This window comes from Ursus maritimus, unplaced genomic scaffold (assembly GCF_017311325.1).
Source record: "Ursus maritimus isolate PB19 unplaced genomic scaffold, ASM1731132v1 scaffold_17, whole genome shotgun sequence".
In the NCBI taxonomy this organism is placed as follows: domain Eukaryota; kingdom Metazoa; phylum Chordata; class Mammalia; order Carnivora; family Ursidae; genus Ursus; species Ursus maritimus.
Genome location: NW_024424119.1, coordinates 30,061,482 through 30,085,844, shown reverse-complemented (window position 1 = coordinate 30,085,844; position 24,363 = coordinate 30,061,482). Strand labels below are relative to the sequence as shown.

The following is a 24,363-nucleotide window of genomic DNA, read 5'->3' as shown; positions in this document are numbered from 1 at the left end:
AGCGCCCGCCAGGCCCTGGCCCGCCGCGCTCGGGACAGAGTCGGAGGGTCCGGGCGCGTGCGAGGGTCGCGGGCGCGCGAGGGTGCGCGCGAGGGTGCGAGCCCGCGTGGGGGAGAGCGAGGCTGGGGGCGTGAACGGGCGCGCGCGCGGCGGGCGGGGGTCGCGGGGCGGGGGCAGGCCCAGCCCCTCACTCGCGGCTCGCCTTCCCTTTGTGTCCGCGGCCGTCGCCACCGCGTCACAAAGACCCCGGCCCGCCCGGTGAGGGGCGCGTGACAGAGCCGCGGGCGGGAGGGGTGGCTGCGACCCCGCCCCGCGCACACCCCCAGCGCCCGCGTCGGCAGCTCCGCCCCCGCCCGCGGCCGGCGCCGCCTCCGGGGGAGCTATTGTTCCTGCGGCTGGGCTGGAGCGCCGAGGGCGGGGGTCGCGGGCGCTCCTCCGCGGGGCCGCGGGGGGCTGGCGGACGCCGGGGGTGCTCCGTAGGCACTACCCTGACAGACATTTTTGCCGCCCTTTGCAAGTGGTTTTGAAGCATTTCCTTCGCCCAGCAGCAGGGCTGGGAGAGAAGAGCAGGTGGTCCAGTATACATCTATTTTCTAGGTGAAGAAATTAAGCCGAGAAGAGGTGAAGGTGACTCGTCCAAGGTCGCATACCAAGAAATGGACAGGACTCGAATTGGAACCCAAGTGCCGACTCCAACTGTGCAGTTCTTAGAGATGGGGTAAATGGCTAAATTTCTAGGCTCCTCGCCCCCACACCTTTCCTACATACACCAACTGAATTTAAAATACGGTTTTAAAAGTCTGTATTGCCCTCTCCCACTACTAACAGCCAATACAGAGAGAGGACTTGCCTTATGCACGACCTGGACGAAGCTCTTTACGATCATTCTTTCCAATTCTCTTTTACAGCCCTGCAAGGGAGTTTTCATTCTTATCCCCATTCCACAGATGAGGAAGTTGGGACCCAGAGAGGTAAAGTGATCTGACTCCCAGTCCAGTGCTCTTCCTGTCACATCATGATAGATGACACCCAGCCTCAGGCAGTAAAATTATGGACTAAATTGTTTGAAGGTCCTCTGCCTTTTTCATAGATCATGCTGCTTCTCACCTTGGAATTTTTTAAATCTCATTGAAAAATTGATAAATTTGACTCAAAATTTTAAGATGTGTGAAGAGCCACCACAAGCAAAGCCACATCAGGGAAAGTATTTTCAATGTGAATAAGAGACAATATACTTAATATAAAGAATATAAACCAAGAAGAAAAAGTTGACATAACAGAAAAATGAGAAACTGACTTGTCTTTTTAACATAAAATACAGACTATATATATATGAAAAGATATTTAAACCCATTAGTAAGAAAAGGCAGATTAAGACCACAAGATTTTTTCTTCCTGAACATGATTAACAATAGTTAAAAGAATTAACAAAACCTAGTACTATTAATTTATACATTTTGGGAGGGCAATTCAATTATATATCAAAAACCTTTAAAATATGTTACCCTTTAAATCTAGGAATTCCATGTATTGGAATTTATCCTAAAGAAATCATTGTACGAGCACACAAAAAATATATATATATGGATGTTCATTATGACTTTTTTTATAGTAGTAAATATAATCTAAATATCCATCTGTGAGAAATATAGTGCCTCTTTGTACAGAGGAATATTTTGCAGCTTTATTTATGATGATAACATAGAAAAAGGCCGGATTCTGATGAGTATAAGAAAATCCTATATTTTTAAAATATACATGTGTGTATGTACACGTCCCTAGGAAAGAAGTCAAGAAGAATATACAGCTATATAGTAACTGTGGTTAGCTCTGAAAGGTGGGCTTATGAGTAATTGGCACTTGTCCTTTATATTTTTCTGTATTGTCTGAATTTTTTTCAGTGAAAATTTTTATTGTTATAATTTAAAACTATTTTCTTTTATATTTTCAACATGCTTTTTATGCAAATTCATACATTAACATTTTGTTAAGATTTGCCTCAAACCTCTAAAGTGTTAGCAGTGGCATGGCAATTGTTACAATGAAAATTCAGCTTCTGGCTTCTAATTCAGGTGTGATCCTGAGTTCCTGACTCCTAAGCCACAGCTAAAGGCTCCTTCTCAGAGCATTCCTTCAACAGCTCCTCTGCTCATCTTGACCCCTACTATGCTTCTTTCCCGCCCTCTGTCTTGGCTCTCCCACCCACCAGTATTCTGCCTTTAATTTTCATTTGACTGCTAACCATAGCCCAGGCAGAAATACTAAGAGGAGACAACCCTTAAATAAAAAGCAAAAACCCTGTGGCCATAAAGCAGAAATTAATTTACATCTGCATCTTTCTCCAAATTAGGTAGGAAAAATTCAGCTCAGATTTTTCAAAAGTCATCAAGTTGAAAAGGACTCTACTTCAGAAATAGGATTTCTCTGACCTCAATCATCCAATCTCAGAGAGGAAAAAAGATCTTACTGGTCATCTAATACATCCCCCATCACATGCTTTAATATTGGTGACCCCAAAATGTTAGAAAACAAAAGAGTATGGGACTTACTACATGAAAAACACCCAGAGAGTTTTAAAAGAACGTAGATCTGTGAACACCACTCCAGACATGCTTTGGGGAGGGGGGTACGCAAGTACCCCTTATTTATATTAAAGTTCTCTAGTAACTCAGATGCACTGCCAGCTTTGGAAACCCCTGACCTCACCTTGATCAGTCAGTTATTGCTCCATAACAAACAACCATAAACCCTTAGCAGTGTGCCACAATAAGCATTCATCTCTCACAGGTCTGGGGGTTGATGAATCTAGGCTAGGCTTGGCTCAGTGGCTCTGCTTCAAGCTGCAGGTCCAGCTGGGCTTGACTCCTGTGTGCAGGTTGAGCTCCGATCTTCTCAAGTATTATTCTTCTGGGGCCCCAGCTGAAGGGGCCCAGCAGCTGCCCAAGGGGAACTCTTATGAAATTGGCAGTGGTGCAGGGGGCATGCCCAACTGTGCAAGCATTTTTCATACCCCTGCTTGTACATGTCTGCTGACATCCCACTGACTAAGTCAAGTCTCATAGCTGAACCCAAAGAAAAGGGGTAGGGAACTCTATTCTGGAGGTGAGTGAGGAGTGAATAGGGAGTGAATATTTTTGAACAATGATGTATCAGAAATCCTATACTTGAATGCCATTATTTATGCTCTGTTGAATGTTTTCAGTTCTGGGGCGCCTGGGTGGCTAAGTGGGTTAAGCGTCGTACTCTTGATTTCAGCTCAGGTCATGATCTCAGAGTTGTGGGATCGATCAAGCCCCAGGTCAGGGCTTAAGATTTTCTCTCTCCCTTGCCCTCTGCCCCTCCCCAAACCCTCCCTCTCTTTAAAAAAAAAAAAAGAATGTTTTCAGTTCCAAGTAACAGAAAACCCAACCCAAATTAACTTAAAAAGAGATTTATTGGCTCAGATTTAAAATTAAAATTTTTTTAAAAAGCAAAAGGTAGTGCGCCCTCTCTTATGAGTTGGTTTTTGTCTTCGGTAAGGCTTCGTTCATGGAAAACATTGCATTCCTTCAAGAAATCTTTTTGAGTATGCCCTGCGTGCTAGGCACCACAGTAGCCTTGGGGGCAAGAGATAATTCTGCCTTACTGTCTTGGGGGGAGAGTGGGAGGACCTCTGAAAATTAACGATGACAACTCAGTGTGATAACATTAAATAGAAATGGAGAATGGGGGTGGGGGTAGGAGTAAATGGCAAATCCTCCTCCACACTCCCAGGCTGGCCAAAATTCTGGCTTTTCTGGACCTCCTGCTGCAGGGTCTAGCTGCATAATGAAGCCCCGATAAATGGTAATGAGACAATTTGGGACTGACAAATTGGCCCTGGTAGGAGAGAGTCACAGCACTTGAGCTTAGTCCAGAAACACTGGAATGATTTATGATGCAGCACTGACACAAGCCTGGGATTGACCTCTGGCCCATCTTGGGAAATTGGACCCCCCCCCCCCCAAGAGAAAGCAGTCTTTTCAAAAAATGGAAAGAATGAGTGAAGTCATTCATTAAGTTTGTATTGAAGGCCTTCTCCTCCCTGAAAACATAATGGTGAACACAACAGACCTGGTCCCTGTCCTGATGAAGTTTGCAGTCAAATATTAATCAACCGATTATACAAATAAAAGTGAAATTGCAACAATGTTGATAAATGCTATGAAGGGAAGGGTCAGAGGTTTACCTGTTACAGTGACATTTATGCTAAGATCAGAAGGTTGAGTAGAAGTTAACCAAGTGAAGAGAGAGTATTCCAGGCAGAGGGAACATCGTGAGCAAATGCCTGTGAGTAAAAAGGGTCTGAATGCCAGCCAGTGTAGCAAAGACAGAGAACAAGGTCAGCTTGTTTTAAACTTCATTCATTGATTCAACAAATATTTGCTGAGGACCTACTATGATATAGGCACCATTCTAGATGCAGAGAAACAGCAGTGAATAAAACAAAGTCCCTGCTCTCATGGAACTTATAATCTAGGGAGAAGACCCCATAACAATAATACTGGTGGGAGAGAGCAGGCCATAATAATAGTAACTGTAATTCACTGAGGACCTACCACATCCCAGGTATTGCCAGCCACTTTGTATCTGTTGTCACTAACCTTCCCACCCACCCTGTCGGTAGGCATTATTTCCACTTTATAAATTAGGAAACAGGTTTATGAGGTTAAGTGACAACTCAAACCACAAAGCTAGAAAGTTGGAGTCACCAGACTCTCAGAGCTCCAGAGCTCCACCACATCACTAACATGAGCGAGCAGCTAGAGACATCATCATCATACAAAATGGAGCAAAGATTGGCACCAGTAAGATGACAGCCACCAAGAAGTGTGCACAAACAATCCTGAGCCCCCCGCCAGCTTGTCAGGAGACTTTTGTCTTCTTGTGATCAGTCAGGGATTACAGTAATGTGATTACGTTCTTGTAATTACAACTCTGGTTGAAAGCACTGTGATTGTTACCCACATCCCCTTAATGGTCCTCAATTACATAGATGGGCAGAAGCCAAGGAGGCAAGGGTTACAGATATCTGAACAAAAAGTGCTATGGGGATCCAGCGAAATAGCCTCACTCTGTCTGGAGAAGAACAGGCGTCACCACTATAATTCTGCCAATTTGAAAAGCATCTCACCCAAACAGTCTCTATGAGTGGGTAGGGAGACTGAGGAGGCATCTCTGGGTTTCTCTGCAGGTCTTCTTGTCATTCAGTTGTTTGGTATTGCTCTGAATACAGAATTATGATTTTTCTCCATCTTTCAGCAAATGGAAATTTTCAGCTGCAATTCAAAAATTTCTCCAAGGGCTTAACTCATAAAGAATTGGACCAAAGAATTAGCTTCTCTGACAAAGACAATCACACATAAATGGTAGTAAGAGGTATAGCATAGTAATTAAGAGTGTAAGCTCTGGAACCAAACCATCTGGTTTTGCATCTTAACTCTGCTGCCTGCTAGCTCTATGACCTTGGGCAAGTTACTTAACTTCTCTCTGCCTCAGTTTCATAATCTGTAACATGGAGATAAAATTTCTATCTGCTTCATAGGGTTATTGTAAGGTTAAAATGGGTTTGAGTGGGTAAAATTCTTAGAATCATGCTTTGTACATTGTAAGTACTCAATAAATAATTGGGTAGGAAAAGTAGTGGTGAAGTAAGCACATAATAAATGCTAACTAGTATTAGTGGCAATAGCCATTAACTGCATTTATATACTAGGCTAAGAGCTTCATGTGTATTATCTAATGTCATGTTCCCAAAAACCTAATGGGGAAGGTGCTATTATTATCCTCATTCTGTAGCTGAGAAGACTGAGATTTGGAGAGGTTAAATAATTTGCCTAAGGTGACACAGAGAACAGGCAGCCGGACTGGTACTCAAATCAAGGTCTGTCTGACGCGAGAGCCTATGGTCTAAAACAAAGCTCAAAGAGTTAAAGTCAGCAGTCAAAACAGTTCATGTGAGCTGGCTGGTTGCTAGAGAGACCTGCAGGAGGGCGGCCTGCTGACAGGCAGAGGCAGCCAAGCTCCTGAGAGGAAAAGTGGTGACAAATAGCCAGGTGGGTCAAAGGGAAGGACACGAGGTTACAGCCAAGAGTCTGGGAACTTGAGAATGGCATCCACTGAGTTAAGAACCATGAAAGAGAGAAAGCAAAGAGCTAAGTACATAGAGAAGTTAGAGTGAGTTCAAAGGAGTTAAATAATGACACTTTACCACCATGTATTTAAGTATGTCAGCTTGCCTCTGTATGTATACATATGTATGGAACATATGTCATTTGCCTGTGTGTGTACATATGTAATGAATGTATCAGCTTGCCTCTGTACATATGCAAAAGCACCAAGCATATGTCATTTTATTCTCTGTGTACATATGTAGGGAATAAGTATATATCAGGTTGCCTCTGTGAGAGCGCATATGTGTGCATATTTGAGTGTGACAGCTGGGCTCTGTGTTTGTACGTGCACGGTTACATGTATGTATCTGTGTACCGTATATAGCAACTCATCTGTATGGGTACATGTGAGCTTAAATTGAGTTAACTGTTTTCTAATTCTCCTTCCTTGGCTCTTAGTTGAAAAGTATTTCCTACAATCTGATGGCCTCGGGACTCAGCATCAGGGTCAATACAGTTAGACTTGGCACTTAGTCTGGGTTCCTAATTAAGGAATTTATAAAGGTGAAACAAAGACCACATTCTGAAGCTGTTTCTCTCAATACAGAACAATCACAATAAGACTTAGGACAGCTCTGGTAGTGGTGGTTTCAACAACAGTGGGAGCAGGGAGCAAGACAGGGTATGGAGACTGGTGATAGTAGCACCATTCATCCCACATTCATCCACCAGTGTTTAGGGATTGCCAGTTATGTGCCAGGCAACCACATTAGCCACTGAGGATGCACAAGTGAACAAGATAGTAGTCCAACAGGGAGTCAGCCTTTAAACAATTACAATTGTGAAGGGTTTTTGCAAAGCATGTGTGAAAGCATCAGACAGGGATCCCTCACACACCAGGGGTGGAGGGTGTCAAGGAAAGCTTCTCCAAAGAAGTGATATGTAAGCTAAGGCTGGAAGACTGAAGAGTTAGAAGGGAGTAGAAAGGGAACAGTATTCCATGAAGAAAGTTAAGCATGTAAAAATGAAAGAATATGGCAAATTTAGAAGCAGAGAAGGCAGCTGTGGCTAAAGCTTGGGAAAGTGAGGAGGCGAATGACATAAAGAATAAGGTTGGAGACGTCAAGAAGCACAGGCCAGATCACATGAGGCCTTTCAAGCCAGAACAAGGATTCAGACTCCATCCTAAGATTATAAACAGGAAATTGCGTGCTCAGATTTGTGTTTTTAAAAGATCACTTAGTTAAAGGTGTAAGCCATAAGGTATGTTAGTTATATCTCAGTGATGCTATTGAAAAAATCACTTGGGCTGCAGTGTACAGAGTGGATTGGAAAGGCACAGTGTACCCAAGAAAACCATGGGAGAGCTATTGCACTGGTCTAGGTGAGTGATGATGGTGGCTTGGACTAGGAAAGATGGGAACAGGTAAATAAATTAGATTAAGGGGGGGAAATCAACAGAATTTGGTGACTGACTAGATGTGGGGAGAAAGTGTCAAGCCACGGTTATCCCTCGGTTCAGTGGCATTTACTAAAATAGCCATTTCTGGAGAAGAAGCAGGTTTGGAGAGAGGGTGATGAGTTCAGTTGTAGGCTCACTAAGTCTGAGTGGCCAGTGAGGCATCTGTATTGAGCCAGTTGGATTTATAAGTCTGGTGTTCTTAAGAGATTTATATTTTTTTAAGATTTTATTTATTTATTTGACAGAGAGAGAGTGAGCACAAGCGGAGGGAGATGCAGAGGGAGAGGGAGAAGCATGCTCCCCACTGAGCAGGGAACCTGATGTGGGGCTCAATCCCAGGACCCTGAGATCATGACCTGAGCCGAAGGCAGATGCTTAACTGACTGAGCCACCCAGGCGCCCCTCTTAAGAGATTTACACTGGACATAGAGGTATGGGAGTCATCAGAGGATAAATTAATTGAAGTTATGGAAGTGGGTGTGATGACTTCAAAGTGTAGGAGATACCATAAATGAGAAGAGGGCCTAGGCTGAAGCCCTGAGGAACTCCAATGGAGAGAACTATGAAAGAACTGCCAGAAAATTAGGAGGAAAATGGGGAAAGAACAATGTCACGGTGACCAAAAAGTATTTCAAGAAGCAGGACATGATCAACTGGTCAAATGCTGCTGAATGATCAAGCAAAATGAGTACTAAACAGTGTCCAATGGATATATCCACTTGAAGTCATCAGTGATCTTAGCAAGAGCCTGTTAAGTGGTAAAGCGGTAAGGGTAATATCCAGATTAGAGCATGTTGAGACATTAAGTGGGAAATAGGAAGTGGAGACAGAATATTAAGATAGCTTGGCTGTGAAGAGAAACAAAGCTAGAGGTGACTGTGGATGGAAGAGGGACTTTTTAAGATGAGACTGAACAATATTTAAATGATGATGATGGGGCACCTGGGGTGGCTCAATCAGTTAAGCATCCAACTCTTGGTTTCGGCTCAGGTATGATCTCAGGGTCATGAGATCTAGTCCTGTGTCGGGGTTGGGCTCACACTGAATGTGGAGTCTGTTTAAGATTCTCTCCCTTGGGGCGCCTGGGTGGCACAGCGGTTGAGCGTCTGCCTTCGGCTCAGGGCATGATCCCGGCGTTATGGGATCGGGCCCCACATCAGGCTCCTCCGCTATGAGCCTGCTTCTTCCTCTCCCACTCCCCCTGCTTGTGTTCCCTCTCTCACTGGCTGCCTCTATCTCTGTCGAATAATAATAATAATAATAATAATAAAATTAAAAAAGATTCTCTCCCTCTTCCTCTCCCTCTGCCCCTCCCTGTCCCCTCACACTCCTCTCTCTCTCTCAAAAAACAAAACAAGACAAAACAAAAAACCAATGATGATAAAGATCCAGTGGGGTGGGGAGAGTTGAATACACAACACACAGTAAAAGATAATCAGTAGTAGGATGAGGATAATTTCAAGACACTTGAAGGGGTAGAATTCAAAGCAGAGACTGGAGGGATTGACTTGAAAGATGACACTTTCTTTGTAGTAAGAGGGAAGGTAGAATGGAGGCTGACTCAAGTGGGTTTGTAGATATGCTATTAGATATTGAGGAAATTCCTCGATCTTGGCTTTGATGTTCTCAAGAGAAAAGGAGGCAGGGGTGCAGTGGGGATGGTGGGGGGAGGGCGGGAGGGTCAAAAGGTAGCTTAAGGCAGCTATGGCCCCACTGTGATCCCCATCAGCTCCCTCTTAGCCTTTCTAACCCAATCTTCATTACCATCATTGATGTGGGCAATTGCATTCTCCCTATCTTTTATACAAAGTTAGTTTTTTTTTTAGCTGATCTAAAACATGCAATATATGTAATAGACACTTCAAACCAAGTACCCTCGCCCTCCCTCTCAGCCAGACTACTGGCCATGTCCCTACTATAGAGAAATTTTGGGTCAGATTTGGGAAGAGTGGTCACTGATGTTAAGGGGAGAGAAAATATGTGTTTTTCCCAGCAGAGCTCAGGAGAGATCCATAGCACCAGAGGCAGAGACCAGAGAAGCAACCTGAAGCAGGAGTGCTTAGGAGAAGGAAGTTAGGAGTCCTTTCTCTCATGTGGGCATTTATTAACATTGGCAGGGGGGAAATAAAGAAAGAAAGAAAAAACTACCCCTCTTACTACGCACCTCCAGCAGAGGGGTTCTAAGGAAGATAGCTCCTTAAGAAGGTTGGGGTAACCAGTGTGAACTAAATCCAGATTTTTCTTGGATCTGGCGTACCTCCTTTCCATATGAATGCTGGCAAATGGTCAAGACTGATTTAATCATAATTTTGCAATCCCCATGAAATAACTAATCAGAATGATGATCATTTATGGATGCTAAAACCATTGGGTGGAAGTTTGTTGGGGACAGAATACTCAGAGTCTTTAAGTATCACCCCACAGATAACTTATTAAGTGAAAAAAAAGTAACTTCGTAATGGAGAGATTTAGCAGATATTGTCTTCACCAGGTGATCAAATTTAGCTTCCCCAATGGTGGGGGCAGCTTTCGACCACATGACTCCCAAAATTATGTAATGAGAAGTACATGACATTATCTACATGACAGTCTTGTCAAAGAAGTTTAACCTGAATCTAATCATGAAGAAGTAATCAAATAAATCCAGCACGTGGGGCACATTGACAAGGCCTGGACTTAAAAGAAATTTAATGTCATGAAAAACAAAAAGGAGAGAGGTTTGTTCTAGATTAAATTAGACTAAAAAGACAAAAACAACCAAATGCAATAAACCTTGATTGAATCTGAGAAAATCAACAGCAATAAAAAATGTTCTTAAGGCAACTAGAGAAATTGGAATGTAGACTACACATAGATGATATTATTGAGTTAATACCAGTTTTCTTAGGGGTGATAATGGGATCATGGTAATGTAGGAGCATGTTCTTATCCTTAGTCCATGCATGCTGAATAATTTAGGGGCAAAGTGTCATAATATCTGCAGCTTTCAAGTGCTTGAAAGAGAGAAAAGCTGCTAACAATTGGTAAATCTAGGTGAAGAGTTAAAAAAAGGATTAAAAAAAAACCTCAATGCAGTCTATTTCTTCATTACTTCATCTAACTTTTGTTTTTGCCATGACCTTGCGTAGCTTTATCCTTATAAGCATAAACTGTGCTTCTTAATGTGCTAAATTAAATTAGATTGAAATCTTTAAAAGCATCATAGCAAGAAAATTGCTCTGCAAAGCTTTTTAGACATAAAAGAACTTCTAATTTGTGTAGGAGTATAAGTGAAGATATGGTAAAGTGGGAGAGAGAGCCACAAAATAATAAAAAGAACACTTTTCTAGGAGACAGAGCACCTTTGGGTCCAGCACTTAACCACAGGATCTGTTAGATTCCTTGTCAGCACTGTGGGACTCATGGTAGTGCCTTCATCATCCTGCTGTACAGGGACGGGAGAAACAGGATGTGAAAAGGCTTTATCAACTGGAAACGAGTATGCACATGAAGTGATTTGTGTTATCACGCCATGGTGATGCCCTATTAGCAGTGGTTCTGGAATTTTATCATACCTAACAAGCAACTGGGAAGCTTGTTAAAAGTGTAGAATTCCAGGCCAGCCTCAGGGATTCTGATTCAGTAGGTCTGGGTTGGGCCCAGAATTTGCTTCGTGCGGGCACCCCCAGATTCTGTGCTGTGAGGGTTCTGAAAACCACACTTAGGTTACCTTGATCTAAAATCCTTGCTACTCGATGTTTGGTCCATGGACCAACAACATCACTAGCACCTGGGAGCTTGTTAGGAATGCAAAATCTGGCTCCACCCCAGACTTACTGAATTAGAATGCAATTTCAACAAAATGCTCAGGTGATTCCCGTGCACATTAATATTTGGGAAACACTAATCTACATGGCCAGACTGATGGGTGACCTCTCTTTTTTGCCTTGGTCCTGATTCTCAGCTTGCTGTCCAACAGAATTGGACTACCACCTTTGCTGTTGCCGACATCTTTAACCTTACTTAGCTCTTCTCTCTGCTTCTCTTTGTTTCTGGCTCCTCAGTGGTGGCAGATATTTGATAAACATAACCAAAGTTGCTTATTTTCTCCCATGCTGTAAATAGACTAACTAAAGCATACTAACTAGATATCTAAACCTAGTTGAGCTGTTTACTAGGTATGTGATTGGTTTTTCTTTTTTATTGTGCTGACATAAAATCTACCATTTTAACCATTTTTTAATTTTTTAAAAAGATTTTATTTATTTATTTGAGAGAGAAAGAGAGTGAGAGAGAGCATGAGCAGAGGGGAGAGGGAGAAGCAGGCTCCCAGCTGAGTAGGGAGCCCAACATGGGGCTCCATCCCAGGACCCTGGGATCATGACCTGAGCTGAAAGCAGACACTTAACTAACTGAGCCAGCCAGGTGCCCCCATTTTAACCATTTTTTAAAGATTTCATTCATTTGAGAGAGAGAGCGAGCACGAGTTGGGGGAGGGGCAGAGGGAGAGGGACAGACTCCCCATGGAGCAGGGAGCCCATAAGGGTCTCAATCCTAGGACCCTGAGATCATGACCTGAGCTGAAGGCAGATGCTTAACCAACTGAGCCACCCAGGCGCCCCCCATTTTAACCATTTTTAAGTGTACAGTTCAGGTATGTGATTTTGAACAAGTCGCTTAACCTCTCCAATCTTCATTTCATTATCTTTAATATATAGATGGGTGCCTCAGATGGTTGAGCATCTGACTCTTGGTTTCAGCTCAGAGTGTCAGGGTCTTGAGATCAAGCCCCGAGTTGGGGTCTGTGCTCAGCAGAGTCTCCTTGAGATTCTCTCTCTTTCTCTCCGTCTGCCCCTCCCCCCTCAAATAAATAAATCTTTAAAAAATTAAATATAGATATTACCAATTCCTATAGAATATTTTAAGAATTAAATGAAATAATATACAAATGTGCCTAGACCCACAGATGTTCAATACTACCTCCCTTCCTTCCTTCACTTGAAGTAGGTTTCAGACACCCCTGGTTTTACAACAGATGTCATCTACGAAATCAACTGATAAGAATTTTTAAAACATATGCAAAAATCTACACATTATTGCCTAAGGGCAATTTGTAAAATAGAAGTATTCTATAATCTATAGAATTGGGCAATTTGAAACAGCTAAAGGAAACTACGCAATTACATTTTGTTAGGAAAATTACATTTTGGGAAGTAGCAACCCTTTTTTGCCCATTATATAGAAGTTCTTGTATTGACTGTACTTAGATTGTTTCAAAACTATTTAAGTCCAATCATTATCCTAATATCAAAAACTTCTACAAATGGAACTTTCAACCTTGGGACTTGGATGCAGTATTTGAATTCCATCTATGAAGCAGGGTTCCATGGTGTAATGGTTAGCACTCTGGACGCTGAATTCCATTTATGTGCACGTTATCTGTTAAAGAGAATGCTAAATTGAAAATTTGGGTTACATGCAGTAAATTGAGAAGATTAGTTTGAGAATTAGACTAATGAGAACAGGGAAAGGGAATTTAGAGAGCCTCTCCTCCAACTTCCTTATTTTTCAAACAAGGAAATTAATATTGAGAAAGACCTAGTAACTTGTCCTCACTCGTATGATGAGTTACCAGCAAACCTGGGACCACAGCCCAGGTTCCAGGAGTGTGTCCTGGTGTCATTTGACTTTGAAGAATGGGTGACACTTCAGCAGCATGGGTGATGGGAAGGGCTTGTAGAGAGGCTGATAGCATCCAGCTAGAGGGATCAATGGAAGTAATTGCACAGAGCCAGGCTCTGAAACAGAGACTGATGGGTGTACTCAGGGAGTGCCAGAGAGGGGAGACTGCAAGGAGAGACTAAGATGAAGTTCTGTGATGTCAGAAGAGAGTCTGGGATTCTCTTGTAACACAGCATATCAGAAGAGATATTTAAGGACTCCTTTTTGTAATTTTTAACTTTATAGTTTATATGACTCCTCCATATTTGTATTCTCATATAATCACTATAGCAATCTTGGGAAATAGATATTATACGGATTATAGTCTGATATTCAGGAGGTCATGTTCTTTGCAAAACTACAATTTGAACTTAGGCTCTGAATAGAAAAGCTGTGTATTATGATTCTTTTTTTTAAAGATTTTTTTTATTTTTAAGTAATCTCCACACCTAACATAGGGCTCGAACTCACAACCCCAAGATCAAGAGTTGCATGCTCTGAGCCAGCCAGATGCTCCATGTGTATTATGATTCTTAAAAGCATGAGCTCCAGAGCCAGGCCACTTGGGTTCAAATCTCTGTGGTCCCATTTAGAAGCCATATGAACTTGAGAGAAAAAAATAATGACTAAAACTTAGTATTTATGTGCCAGGCTCTGTTCTAAATGCATAGAACTAAACACATACTACTCATTTAAACCAACATCCCTATTACTTATTATCATCACTGTTTTAAAGCCTTCTCTCCCAAAAGAGAGACGAAGGAAAGAAGGAAGGGGTGCCTCAGTAGAAGATGGAAACCAGGGACACATTTCTTCCTAGGTGCTCTGCTCTTTGATTTATTATATTATCTCAACTTCTTGGTATTCCACAGGTCCCCTTTGATACTGTGGCAGACTAGATTGTTGTTCAAAATATTCACCTCTTCCCCTCACCTTCTTAGGAGGACTCTACTTCCCTCCCCTTGACTTTGGCCAAGGACACGTTAGCAGATTTAACGCTGAAATTTAAAATGTGTTTCCACAGTCGGGCTTGTCCTCTTGTACTTCTGCCATCACAATGAGAAGAGCTTCCCCTGAATAACAGCTCCTGCCCCTTCAGTCTGGGGCTCAGAGTGACCACATTAGAGTAGATCTGCCCACCTACCCCCCAGACTTCCCAGTGATTGAGTGGCTGGCCTGACCACCCTCCAGTCCTGCAGAGGATCTAATACTAGCACATTCGAAGACACTCTTTGAGACTCAAGAATAAGAATCTAGATGCATATGCCCCTCACCAGCAGAGCGCCAACCTCTGGGCTTCCGTCTTGGTTACTCTGGAAGCTGAACCAGAAGATGGGACAAAAAACTGAAACCTTAACTTCTACATCTACTACAGTATTGTCTCTATAACAAGTATCCTTTTTATCAAAAATAACCAACTTCCTAAATAACAGGGCTTGGAATTTTTTTCCCCCAACAAGCCCATAAAAAGAAAACTCAAACCAATTAAATCTCTTGGCAGTTACCAGGAGTTAAGAAAGAGAGCCCATGTTTATGGACAGAGAACCTCCCACTCTGAGCCCTTTAATGAAGGTACATGGTTGGTCTTACACACACACACACACACACACATACACACACTGGCAGTGCTGTGAGGGCATTTTGCAAGTAGAACTAGAGCTTCTGATCCTCTCATTCAGAAGAAGCGTGATCACCATTCTGTTCATTCCAAGGAGTGGCAACAGTGAGAGGACCTTCACACATAGTCTGGATATCTGGAGAATATAGGATTAGAACTTTTCCACCTAGTGATGATAAACGGCACTGTTAGGGTAACAATCAGCTTGCACACGCAACAGTTATAGTGGGTAATGGAGGTTCAATAGATATGTTCTTTAAAAATCTTACTTCAATCACTCTTCTATAAATTGGATCTCATTCTAAATGCACCAAAGGGCTGTCGAAGAAAATGTCATGTCGAAATTGTTCACAAAGAAAATAATCCCACCCTTGGATCCGTTATGGGAGTTTTCTATACTGGGTGTTCCTGAACCGCAGTGTACCTGGGGTACCTCCCCTGGAAGGCGGCTTCTCTACAGGACGGCATCCACATCACAATGACAACAATAATGTTAAAATGCTTTACATCACTCTTTATTTCAAAAGTGCTTTACTAACATAGACTAATCTTCACAACATTTAAGGGAGGTAGATAAGTATTACACCACTTTCACAGATGGAGAAACGGAGGCAAAGATTAGTAAATTGCGTTGAAGGGCATAATATATGGCACGATTAGGAAAAGAATTTGTTGCTGTCACGGATCACTGGTGATCTTTCCCATGACTTCTGAGTCCCACCAACACAAAAGTAGCAGATGCAGCCCGGAAGCAGGTTGTCCACAGTTTGGCTGGTCTAAGGCTACGCTGCACCTTGTTGATACCAGATGAAGAATGTGCTGCCCTTTGGCAAGTACTTCCCTCACACACGTTCTCACATGACTCCGCCTCTAAAACAGGGGAGAGTGGGAGCTGTTGTGGATGCAGAAGGAGGGGCTGGAGGAACAGTGCCGGGAAGGCGGAAGACAGAAAATATGAAGTGGTATCAAAGCAAGAGCGAGGAAGAACAGGAGGGCCGGCTGGAAGCAGCCCAACAGAAGGGAATCCCACAGCAGAAAAGAAGTGTCACTCCATTTGAAAAGCTCAGACATCCAGAAATGCTATTAAAAGGGTACTTCTTAGCAATGATATTACAGAACCACTCCTCGTGGCTTTGCCAAATATAATTATCAGGTCCTTCTGACATTCCCAGGAGGCAGAGCCATTCCTTTCCCCTGGTCCAGACCAAGTGCTGATGTAATTGACCTGACACTGCAGAGGCTGTTGACAACTCAAATGCACTCTGCCACCACGCCACCTCTCTCCCTCTATTCTCTTTCTTCTTCTAAAAGAAAAGAAAAGAAAAGCCAATGCATTTTAAGATTCTCTCTGCAAAATTCCTCAAACAGTCCCTAAAATTCTGTTGCATAATAGGGTAGGATTCCATGTTTGACTTTTGTAAAGGGGCTGTGATAGGCACACATGGGGATTACCAGCCCCTCTCAGCCAATGCCCCTTTATACAACATGGGACACTAAGGAAAGAACCTTTTCTGATCTTTTTAGTGCAAAGCCATTATAAGAGATGGTGACATGCACCACCAGCTGCAGTGGAGGTACTGGGGGCAGAGACAGCACCAAATCAGGGGGCGCTAAAGTGTCAGGTGGACAAGGAGAAGAGGCAGAAGTCAGAGCGGAGAGGGGACAAGCCAGGCAGAGATGGGTGGAGGTGCTCGCGTTTGAGGCTAAGTGGCAGGCAAAAGCATTAGTTCCTCTTTCGGCTTCTCCGGGGTTGGATCAGAAGCAGAAATGCATTCTTTCTGCCTTTTTTTCAATGGGCAGCATTATTCTTTCAGGCATCTGGGTTTAGCAACTCACCCCTCCTCTCCAACAAAAGCAATCAACTGCCAAGCCTGAGTCCCTCTCTGCAGTGCCTTTCACCTTGGTCTCCCTCAGTCTGACTACAGCCTCCTCTAAACCCTCCTATCATCTCGTCCTAACCAGGGCCAGACCCTCCGACCTCACCTCCCAGACTCCAGTCTTCTCTAAACTCAGTTGCACCTTCTTGTCTTCCTCCTGGAGCACGGTGCTGATCATGCTACTGCCCAATTTGGAAATTCACCATGTTCTCACTGCCTCCCAGTTTTGTGTCTCCTCATCTTGAATCTTCAACAGGACCTTGCACTTACTGAAGGTTCTCCTCTTTCTGAATCTCCACCTGTCCAAATGCCAACTCCAAAGACTTAGCTCAGATGCCACCTCCTCCAGGAGGCCTTCCTTCCTCCTGGAGGAGGTGGCATTTGCTCTGAGCTACAGATGCACTTGAAGACATGCACTAATGGAGGAAATGACAGCTGTGTAGAAGTCTTACCTCCCCTGCTGGGCTGTGTCCATGATTTGGCCAGGTAGGGGATGGTGAACAGTCTTAAAATGTGTCTGTTCCCTATGGCACCTACCAAGAAATGCTTTTGCATTTCCATCTTGGGTAAGGAACTGCTCAACAGTGAAATGAACATATACCTGTCCATGAATGGAGACACCAAAGTACACTATAGGTGTGATCTGGCTCTCAGGATAAAACAAATCCTTGATATAACTTTGAGGGATGGGACAAGTGCAGACAGGTGGGACTATTTGTTTTGGAGTCAAGAGACCTGGAACTGAGCTTCTGCTTTGCCATTTACTGGCTACTGGTCTGGTACCAGATGGTTCTTCTCTGAGCATCACTTCCTCACTTCTGCATGACCTCACAAGATTAAGGATCAAATGAGACATATCTGTGAGCTCTCCACCACTGGTTCTCAATCCCAGTGATGTTGTAATCTCCAGTAAAGTTTTCAAAAAATGTAGAGGACCAGGCCCCAACCCAGGTCAACAGAATCAGAATCGTCTGAGAGTGGGACCAGGTGGTACTAATTATTTATAAAATACTATTTCTAATGCATAGCCCAGGTTGAAAACTGTTATAAACTCATAAATACCATTAACAGTAGAGCAAGGTGCTTTAGGCTTCTGGTTTCATTATCCTTTATTTGGTTAGGAATTAGTTCCATGTTTTTGTAGTTTCATTATGTGTGTGAGCATTTTTTGTGTTGTGTTCTGCATGGTTGTTTGTGTGCTTAAGTGATCAGTACTGAGAGAGGATAATATCCGGCACACTGCTGTACACAAGTGTACCTGACCCAATTTGGGGGGGACAGGGGGAGGATGATGAGTAAAAACTTCACAGAGTCCTCTGGAACCTTGCTACACAGAAGTGTGGTGACCAGGCAGTCAGAACTGGCACAACCTGGGAGCTTGTAAGAAATGCAAACTCTCAGGTCCCACTCCCGAAGCCGCATGTTAACAAGATTTCCAGATGGACCAGAACGTGAAGCAAAACAAAACTTCCCTCCGTTCACATCGGTGTTGAGGGCCTGCTGTTCAACTGCCCTTGTCCTGAGGGGGTGGGAGGGCATGAAGAGTCAAGTCCTGTCCCCCCAAAAAACCATTTAAGCTTGGGACTTCATCCAGATGTGTCTTGTCTAAAGGGTCGATTTGTTAAAAACTAAATGAGGAACACAAACCCTTACAAAAGGATCCTTCCTTTCGAAGACTAGTCTTCACAGCTTTCCTTCGAATTACCAGTTCGTCTAAGATATTTGAAATATGATCAGAGTAGAGAATAAATTGATACCCACTTAAGTTTTATGCAGGGCATCCATAACATGTATATGTTTATCTTACTGAACGTAGAGTCCCCAGGACCCAAATTCCAAAATTATGAGGGCAGGAAGCTGAGCCCATGCAGTAATCAATTCTTCCCTGTTGACCCTCTGGACAACTGTGATGTTAGCGGTACCCTCCAAGGCTATGCAGACCACACCACAGTCAAGGAGTTGTAGCAGATTCCGAACATTATCTAGACCAAATCCTTGCCATACAGACAGGAAAGACCAGAGCCACAGATTAAAAGGAGTTACCCCAGGCACACAGCACGTTGAGGCAGAGCCACGATCTGAATTCAGGTCCTGACTCCTAGCCCTACACTCCCTACATAGCCTCTGCCACACATACTTTTCTTTCCCTACCACATGGCCTTGACATTTCACACTCAGAAACTGCTGACCTGCCTTGGCACATAGTGTCACTTCGCTTGTTCCAGCGACTGCCGTGCCCAAAGTCCCAGAACTGTTTTTAACACCAGGCTACAGGAGAAGCTCTATCACAACTCAACCAAAATATCCATTTGCCAATCCATATTTCCAAATATGTTGGCAATGGGTTCTTAAGGAGCCCAATGCCAACTGTGCAATGCAAACTACATAGCATTACTATTAGCTAGCACCATGAGCACGGTGAGGAAAGGGCCTTTCTTTCCCTAGGTGGCTGGAGATTAAAACGAGGGCACCCGTTAACTCAGTAGCACAAAGTTGGGAGGACACTACAGAGGGAAAGCAAAAATGAGCACAGTGGGGGAGGCAGCACCTTTAAAAAACATAACACGGTGTGACTATAAAATTGCAAGTCTTATCTTTTAATAAAACAGACATGACAGATTGTAGAAATCTAAATGAACGTGTCTCCCTCAAAGCAGTTACAGCCTTAGTTCCAACTAAGTACCACTGGTGGAGCCACTATTTGAAGCTCCTCTTTGGGGAAAGGCCTTAAAAGGCAGTTTACGAGCCACGTTAGAAAACATCCTCCCAAATGCTGGACTGTTTAAAATCGGGAAAGCCACTCAAAGAACGACACTGAAAACAAAACAAAAATAAGAACAAAACAAGAGGTGCTGTGTGTGTGGCTCTCAGGAAAGTTCCGTAAAGACCTCCAGCGAGTTCTGAGCAACAGCCCCACCACTGCAGAAGCAACGTGTGGCCTCCCGGGTCTTTCAGGCGCTTTCAACAGCAGCACGTTCATTTGGGTAGAAAAGTCCTGCCATCCACTTAAAAAAAAAAAAAAAGAAAAAGAAAAAATTCAGCCACACTTCTTTATAGTCACACTAGCAATCTGGTTAAAAAAATACAACAACACTCGTACATGGTTCTCGTATGAATTCTAATGAAGAGACGTTACATTCTGAATTCTAGCACTCGTCGTGATCATTTTCAGGAGACTGGAACAGCTTCTTTGCCACTGAAGGGGGACATGGGGTGCGGCCGTTTACCTGAATGTATTCTTAAATACGTGACTACTACCGCTCTACGTTTCCTAGTTGTAGCTCTGTTACAAATTCCTGACCGCCAGTTCAAGTCCCGGATCGGTTACAGGGGAGCCGCCCGCGCAGTCTTAGGGTGAATTGGGAAAGGGCCGGTTAAATGAGACAGGCCACTCCTTGGTGAACGTTTGTAGTTTTCTTTCCCAATACATCTTCTTTTTATTGAGAACTTCCATTTTTATCCTGTGCTCCTCCTCTGCCATCTCACACTCCCGCTCTATCTGCTGGATTTTGGCCACATGCACCTCGTTCATTTGTATCAGCTGCAGCTGTAAGATGGACATTTGTTGATGGTGTTCTTCCTCATGCATCTTTTTTAAAGCACCTTCCTGAGAGGTTTTGCTCCTGTAGTGTTTATTGGCTGTGATTCTGACAGCTGAACACGAGGGTTCAGGTTGAGAGGTCCCCTCACACACTGGAAAATGTATGAACTCTTTCTCATCATCGCACAGTTCTCTATTTGAAACAGCAAATGATTCTGAAAAACAGTAGCAGAAAACACACGTTCAAAGATTTTACAGGCAGAGAGTAAATCGATTCTATTTCAAATGACAGGTCCCCCGTCACAAGATAGAGCCGAATCGACGTCTGCGTTGGCCTGCATGTCTACGGGCACCCTCGCCATGCCTGACTTTTGAAAAACCCACAAATCAAAACCAACATTCCCTTCAGAAGTCATGATAAGGGGTTTTGTCATGTCATTTCCAGAACTGAACTCCGGGAACAGTGGTCTGAGACCATGCTGATCAAGAACTGGAGACCTTCTTATGTTGATCTAAGTTCTCAACGGAAGGGTGCACAACTCGGAGTAAGCGGAAGACCATGCACAGGGCCAACAGTGGGTTTTCAGATTAAGTTCTCCCTCAGTCTGAGCTCCCTCTCTCAGTCTCTCATCCAGCCATGAAGACGTATTGTGTTCAGTCTCCACGGGGGTGCCACTGCTGTTTCCTGGTCACACGTCTTAACCCTGCATAGCCATCTTACAGATGTTGCTGAAAGGGGAGTCTACATTCCCCAGCGTAACCCCTTAGCACACCATTCCTCTGCAATCTCAGACATCTGGCTGTTACCTCTAGCACTGCCATCTGGGGGTCAATATTCAGATCTCAAACACACTTTTCAGGGCCCCTCTTATGTAACCTCTCCCTAGCACTTGACAGTCCTTGAAATTTCTTTATTAGCTTCTGCACCATGGCTCTCTGCTCAGTTTTCAATACCTCCTCTCTGATTGCTCCTTCTCAGGCCTCCTTCCAGGACTCAGACTGTTGCTGTACTCACCCCTCACACCTTTGATATTCCCCTGGGGTTCCCATCTTTGGCTCTGTTTTCATTGCACCCTAAGTAACACTCATAATCTGGTTCTGGCCTTCCTTCATCTTTCTTGCCTTACCCTTCAAAATACCCTGGGCGCCCTACAATCCTACCACAAACTTCACATTCTTTAAAGGCCAAGCTCTCCTTAAAAAAAAGGGGGGGGGGCTTGGGTGGCTCAGTGGGTGAAGCATCTGCCTTTGGCTCAGGTCATGATCCCGGGGGGTCCTAGGATCGAGTCCTGCATTGGGCTTCCCACTCAGCGGGAATCTGCTTCTCCCCCTGCCCCCACCCCCTACTTGTGCTCTCTCTCTCTCTCTAATAAATAAATAAAATCTTTTAAAAAAATTTAAAAAGGAAGGCCAAGCTCTTTTTCACAATTCTGTCTCTGTTCCTTGCCTGAGATGTACTAACTATTCATTTCTCTTCCCTTCCCGTGCCAGACCCCACACTCACTCAAACCTGCATTATTACTCCAGACTCTCCTTTTCAACCTCCCCCCAACCTCTACTTTGTTCAGGATCCATGAAACCCCAGAACTCTTCTTTCTCTACGAGTACTCTACTGTTATGGCACTTACTGCATCCTAGTATTACTTTGGGACTATGCCTTATTCATTTCTTTTATCTTTGGGCACCAATTATTTTGCTTGGTACGCAGAGGATGCCTAGTAAATATTTATTGGCCGAAGCTCTGAACACAAAGGGAGAAGAGCTTATGGATACAAAAGGATGTCATTTTTGCTGGTGCCACGTTTGCACTAGTCTTTTCATGGGACGACATTTTATCAATTAAAGAGTTTCAATAAGGAAGACACTAACTCCACTAACCCATGGAGTCTTCCAGCTGTGACTCCAAGGTTTTCTTGGGAAGCTTTATGTTTCCAATAATGAGAATTGTTTCCTTGGAGAAAAATAATATCAATTTATTAACAGAGTTGATTACATTATTATGTCCACTCCATTATTCCAGAAGATGGGATGCCGGGAATGTTAACGGCTACTGGGGGAAACCTAACTCATAATACTCTGTTAATAAAAGGAAAATGGCTACTGTTTAGATTATTTCACTCCAAGGGGTTAGGTAACAACCATAACTGGTCCCTAATTAAGATTAAAGGAAAGGTAGAAGTCTCGCTTCTGAAAGAGAAGGTTAAAAGTACTTCTGTGTCATCCAGACACAGTGAAGATGTCTCCCTAGGACTCTTTGCCAACTCCGAGGGCTATGGCCTTAATTAGATGTCCTTTCTTCACGCTCCTGCGGCCTCCTGAGCCTACCTCTGCCAGAGCACTTGTTAAAACTGGTGGCTTAACTACCTCCCCTTCAGGTCTCTGAATACTTTGAAGACAGAACCTGTCTCCTATTAATCCTGTGGAGAACCCACTACAGAGCTTGGACACTGCTGGCCATGTCAGAAATGTATGGGAATGAACTGGCTTCAGTGGGTCACATCCCTCCCAACCCAGCACAACGGTGTAGACAGGACGGTGTTCTGAGTGGACAGCCCAGGCGCAGGACAAGGGAATGGGAAAGACTCTGCCCTGAGACTAGGGTCCCTCAGATGTGAACAACTGTAAAGAGGATTACCTCACCTGCTTCCCGTCTAGTCTTGGATCTCAAAGTGTTTTCTTTGAAGGCTGGACACAGAAGACATTTTTTGGTACCTCTAGCCTCTTTTTTCCGTGATTCCATTCCAGAGGATAGTTTTGTATGCTCCTCTAAGTCTTTAAAGTGCATGCTCTCATGATGCGGTTCATCTTTCCCCATTTCTAAATGCTCATTTTTAATCGCAACTATTCCAGGGTCTAGGGGCTGGATGATGATGACGACGAAGGCAATCACCATTTTCTGAGTAGCTGCCCAGGCAAGAGGTTAGTGCTCTGCAGCGTCACCTCGTTTATTCCTTACAACAACCTTCGGAGGGGGAGGTACTATCATAGAGAACCAAACACAATATCCAAAGTCATTTGGCTAATTGAAAGATCCAGGACTCTAATCCAGGTCTTGCATGACTCCAAACTCCAAACTCAAGTACTACACCCCCAGCCTCTGCCTACTGCACTTGCTCAGCCGATCGCTTATGCATCTTAAAAATGCTGCCTCCGAGTTTTATCTACTACAAAACGCTCTATTATTAAGAATATGGGCACCTATTCCAAATTTTGATCTCCAAATTTGTCTCTATAAAGCTGTGAACATGAAGACAAGTATGGTCCTGTCTGGGAGCAGAGAAATGACTCTACTCTCAAATTATCCTTTTTTAGTTTAAATGTGTGCTAACATATAAATTTTAAAGAAAAAAAAAATCCAGGCCTCTTAAGAAAACTCTGGCAGAAGCTGGGGCTTAAAACTAGAGGAGCCTGATGGAGTAGTTAATTAACTTTCAAACAAATAATAGCTCCAATGAATGGAAGCTAGTGTTCAGATGGGGAGAATCTTCTCTTAATTGGAAAAAGACTATCCTGGGAATGGCAACCTGCTGCAAACACACACCATGTAATCTCTCTCCCAGGTAAAACAAAGCCACCCAAAGTAAAAACAACTCAATCTTGTACAAAACGGATAGAAGGTCTAAGGGCTTTCCCAGGAGCAGAGAACACTCAAGGTGGTATTCTTCCAGTTGGGCAATTTGAGTTTAGTATTGCAGGAAATACCTACCTACTACGGCAGTAAACGGATGGAAAGGAACCTGAGTACAGGCCAAACCCCAGCTCTTCTCCACAGAATAAAGGAAAGAGGACTGACTAGGAAAATGCATAAACAAGATGCAGGGAGTTCATACTACAGAGTATCGTGCATCAACTAAAACAAATTAGATTTACACGCTGCAATGGGAATAGATCTCAAAAACATTCTAAATGAGGGGCGCCTGGGTGGCTCAGTTGGGTTAAGCATCCGACTCTTGATTTCAGTTCAGGTCATGATCTCAGGGTCGTGGGGTCATGATCTCAGGGTCGTGGGGTCAAGCCCCATGACGGGCTCCACA

The 24,363-nt window shown here is 43.6% G+C and overlaps 1 protein-coding gene and 1 long non-coding RNA gene across 4 annotated transcripts in view; one reads left to right on the top strand and one right to left on the bottom strand.

Moving 5' to 3' along the window:
- The first annotated feature begins 434 nt into the window (after positions 1 to 434).
- LOC103678518 lies at positions 435 to 24,303 on the top strand. 3 transcript variants are annotated; one of them, XR_572709.2, is made up of 4 exons: positions 435 to 718; positions 909 to 971; positions 20,622 to 20,874; positions 23,180 to 24,303. It is a non-coding gene; the product is annotated as an uncharacterized LOC103678518 (long non-coding RNA). The 3 variants fall into 3 exon arrangements; XR_572710.2 differs by lacking the exon at positions 20,622 to 20,874; XR_005835222.1 differs by lacking the exon at positions 23,180 to 24,303 and having other exon boundaries at positions 20,622 to 21,584.
- MSANTD3 (Myb/SANT DNA binding domain containing 3) overlaps positions 15,405 to 24,363 on the bottom strand; it is a 25,982-nt gene continuing 17,023 nt past the window's right edge. The window contains exon 3 of the mRNA XM_040631668.1: positions 15,405 to 20,544. Within this exon, the coding sequence (XP_040487602.1) occupies positions 20,138 to 20,544 (407 nt within the window). The 3' untranslated portion in view covers positions 15,405 to 20,137. The remainder of the gene's footprint in view (positions 20,545 to 24,363) is intronic.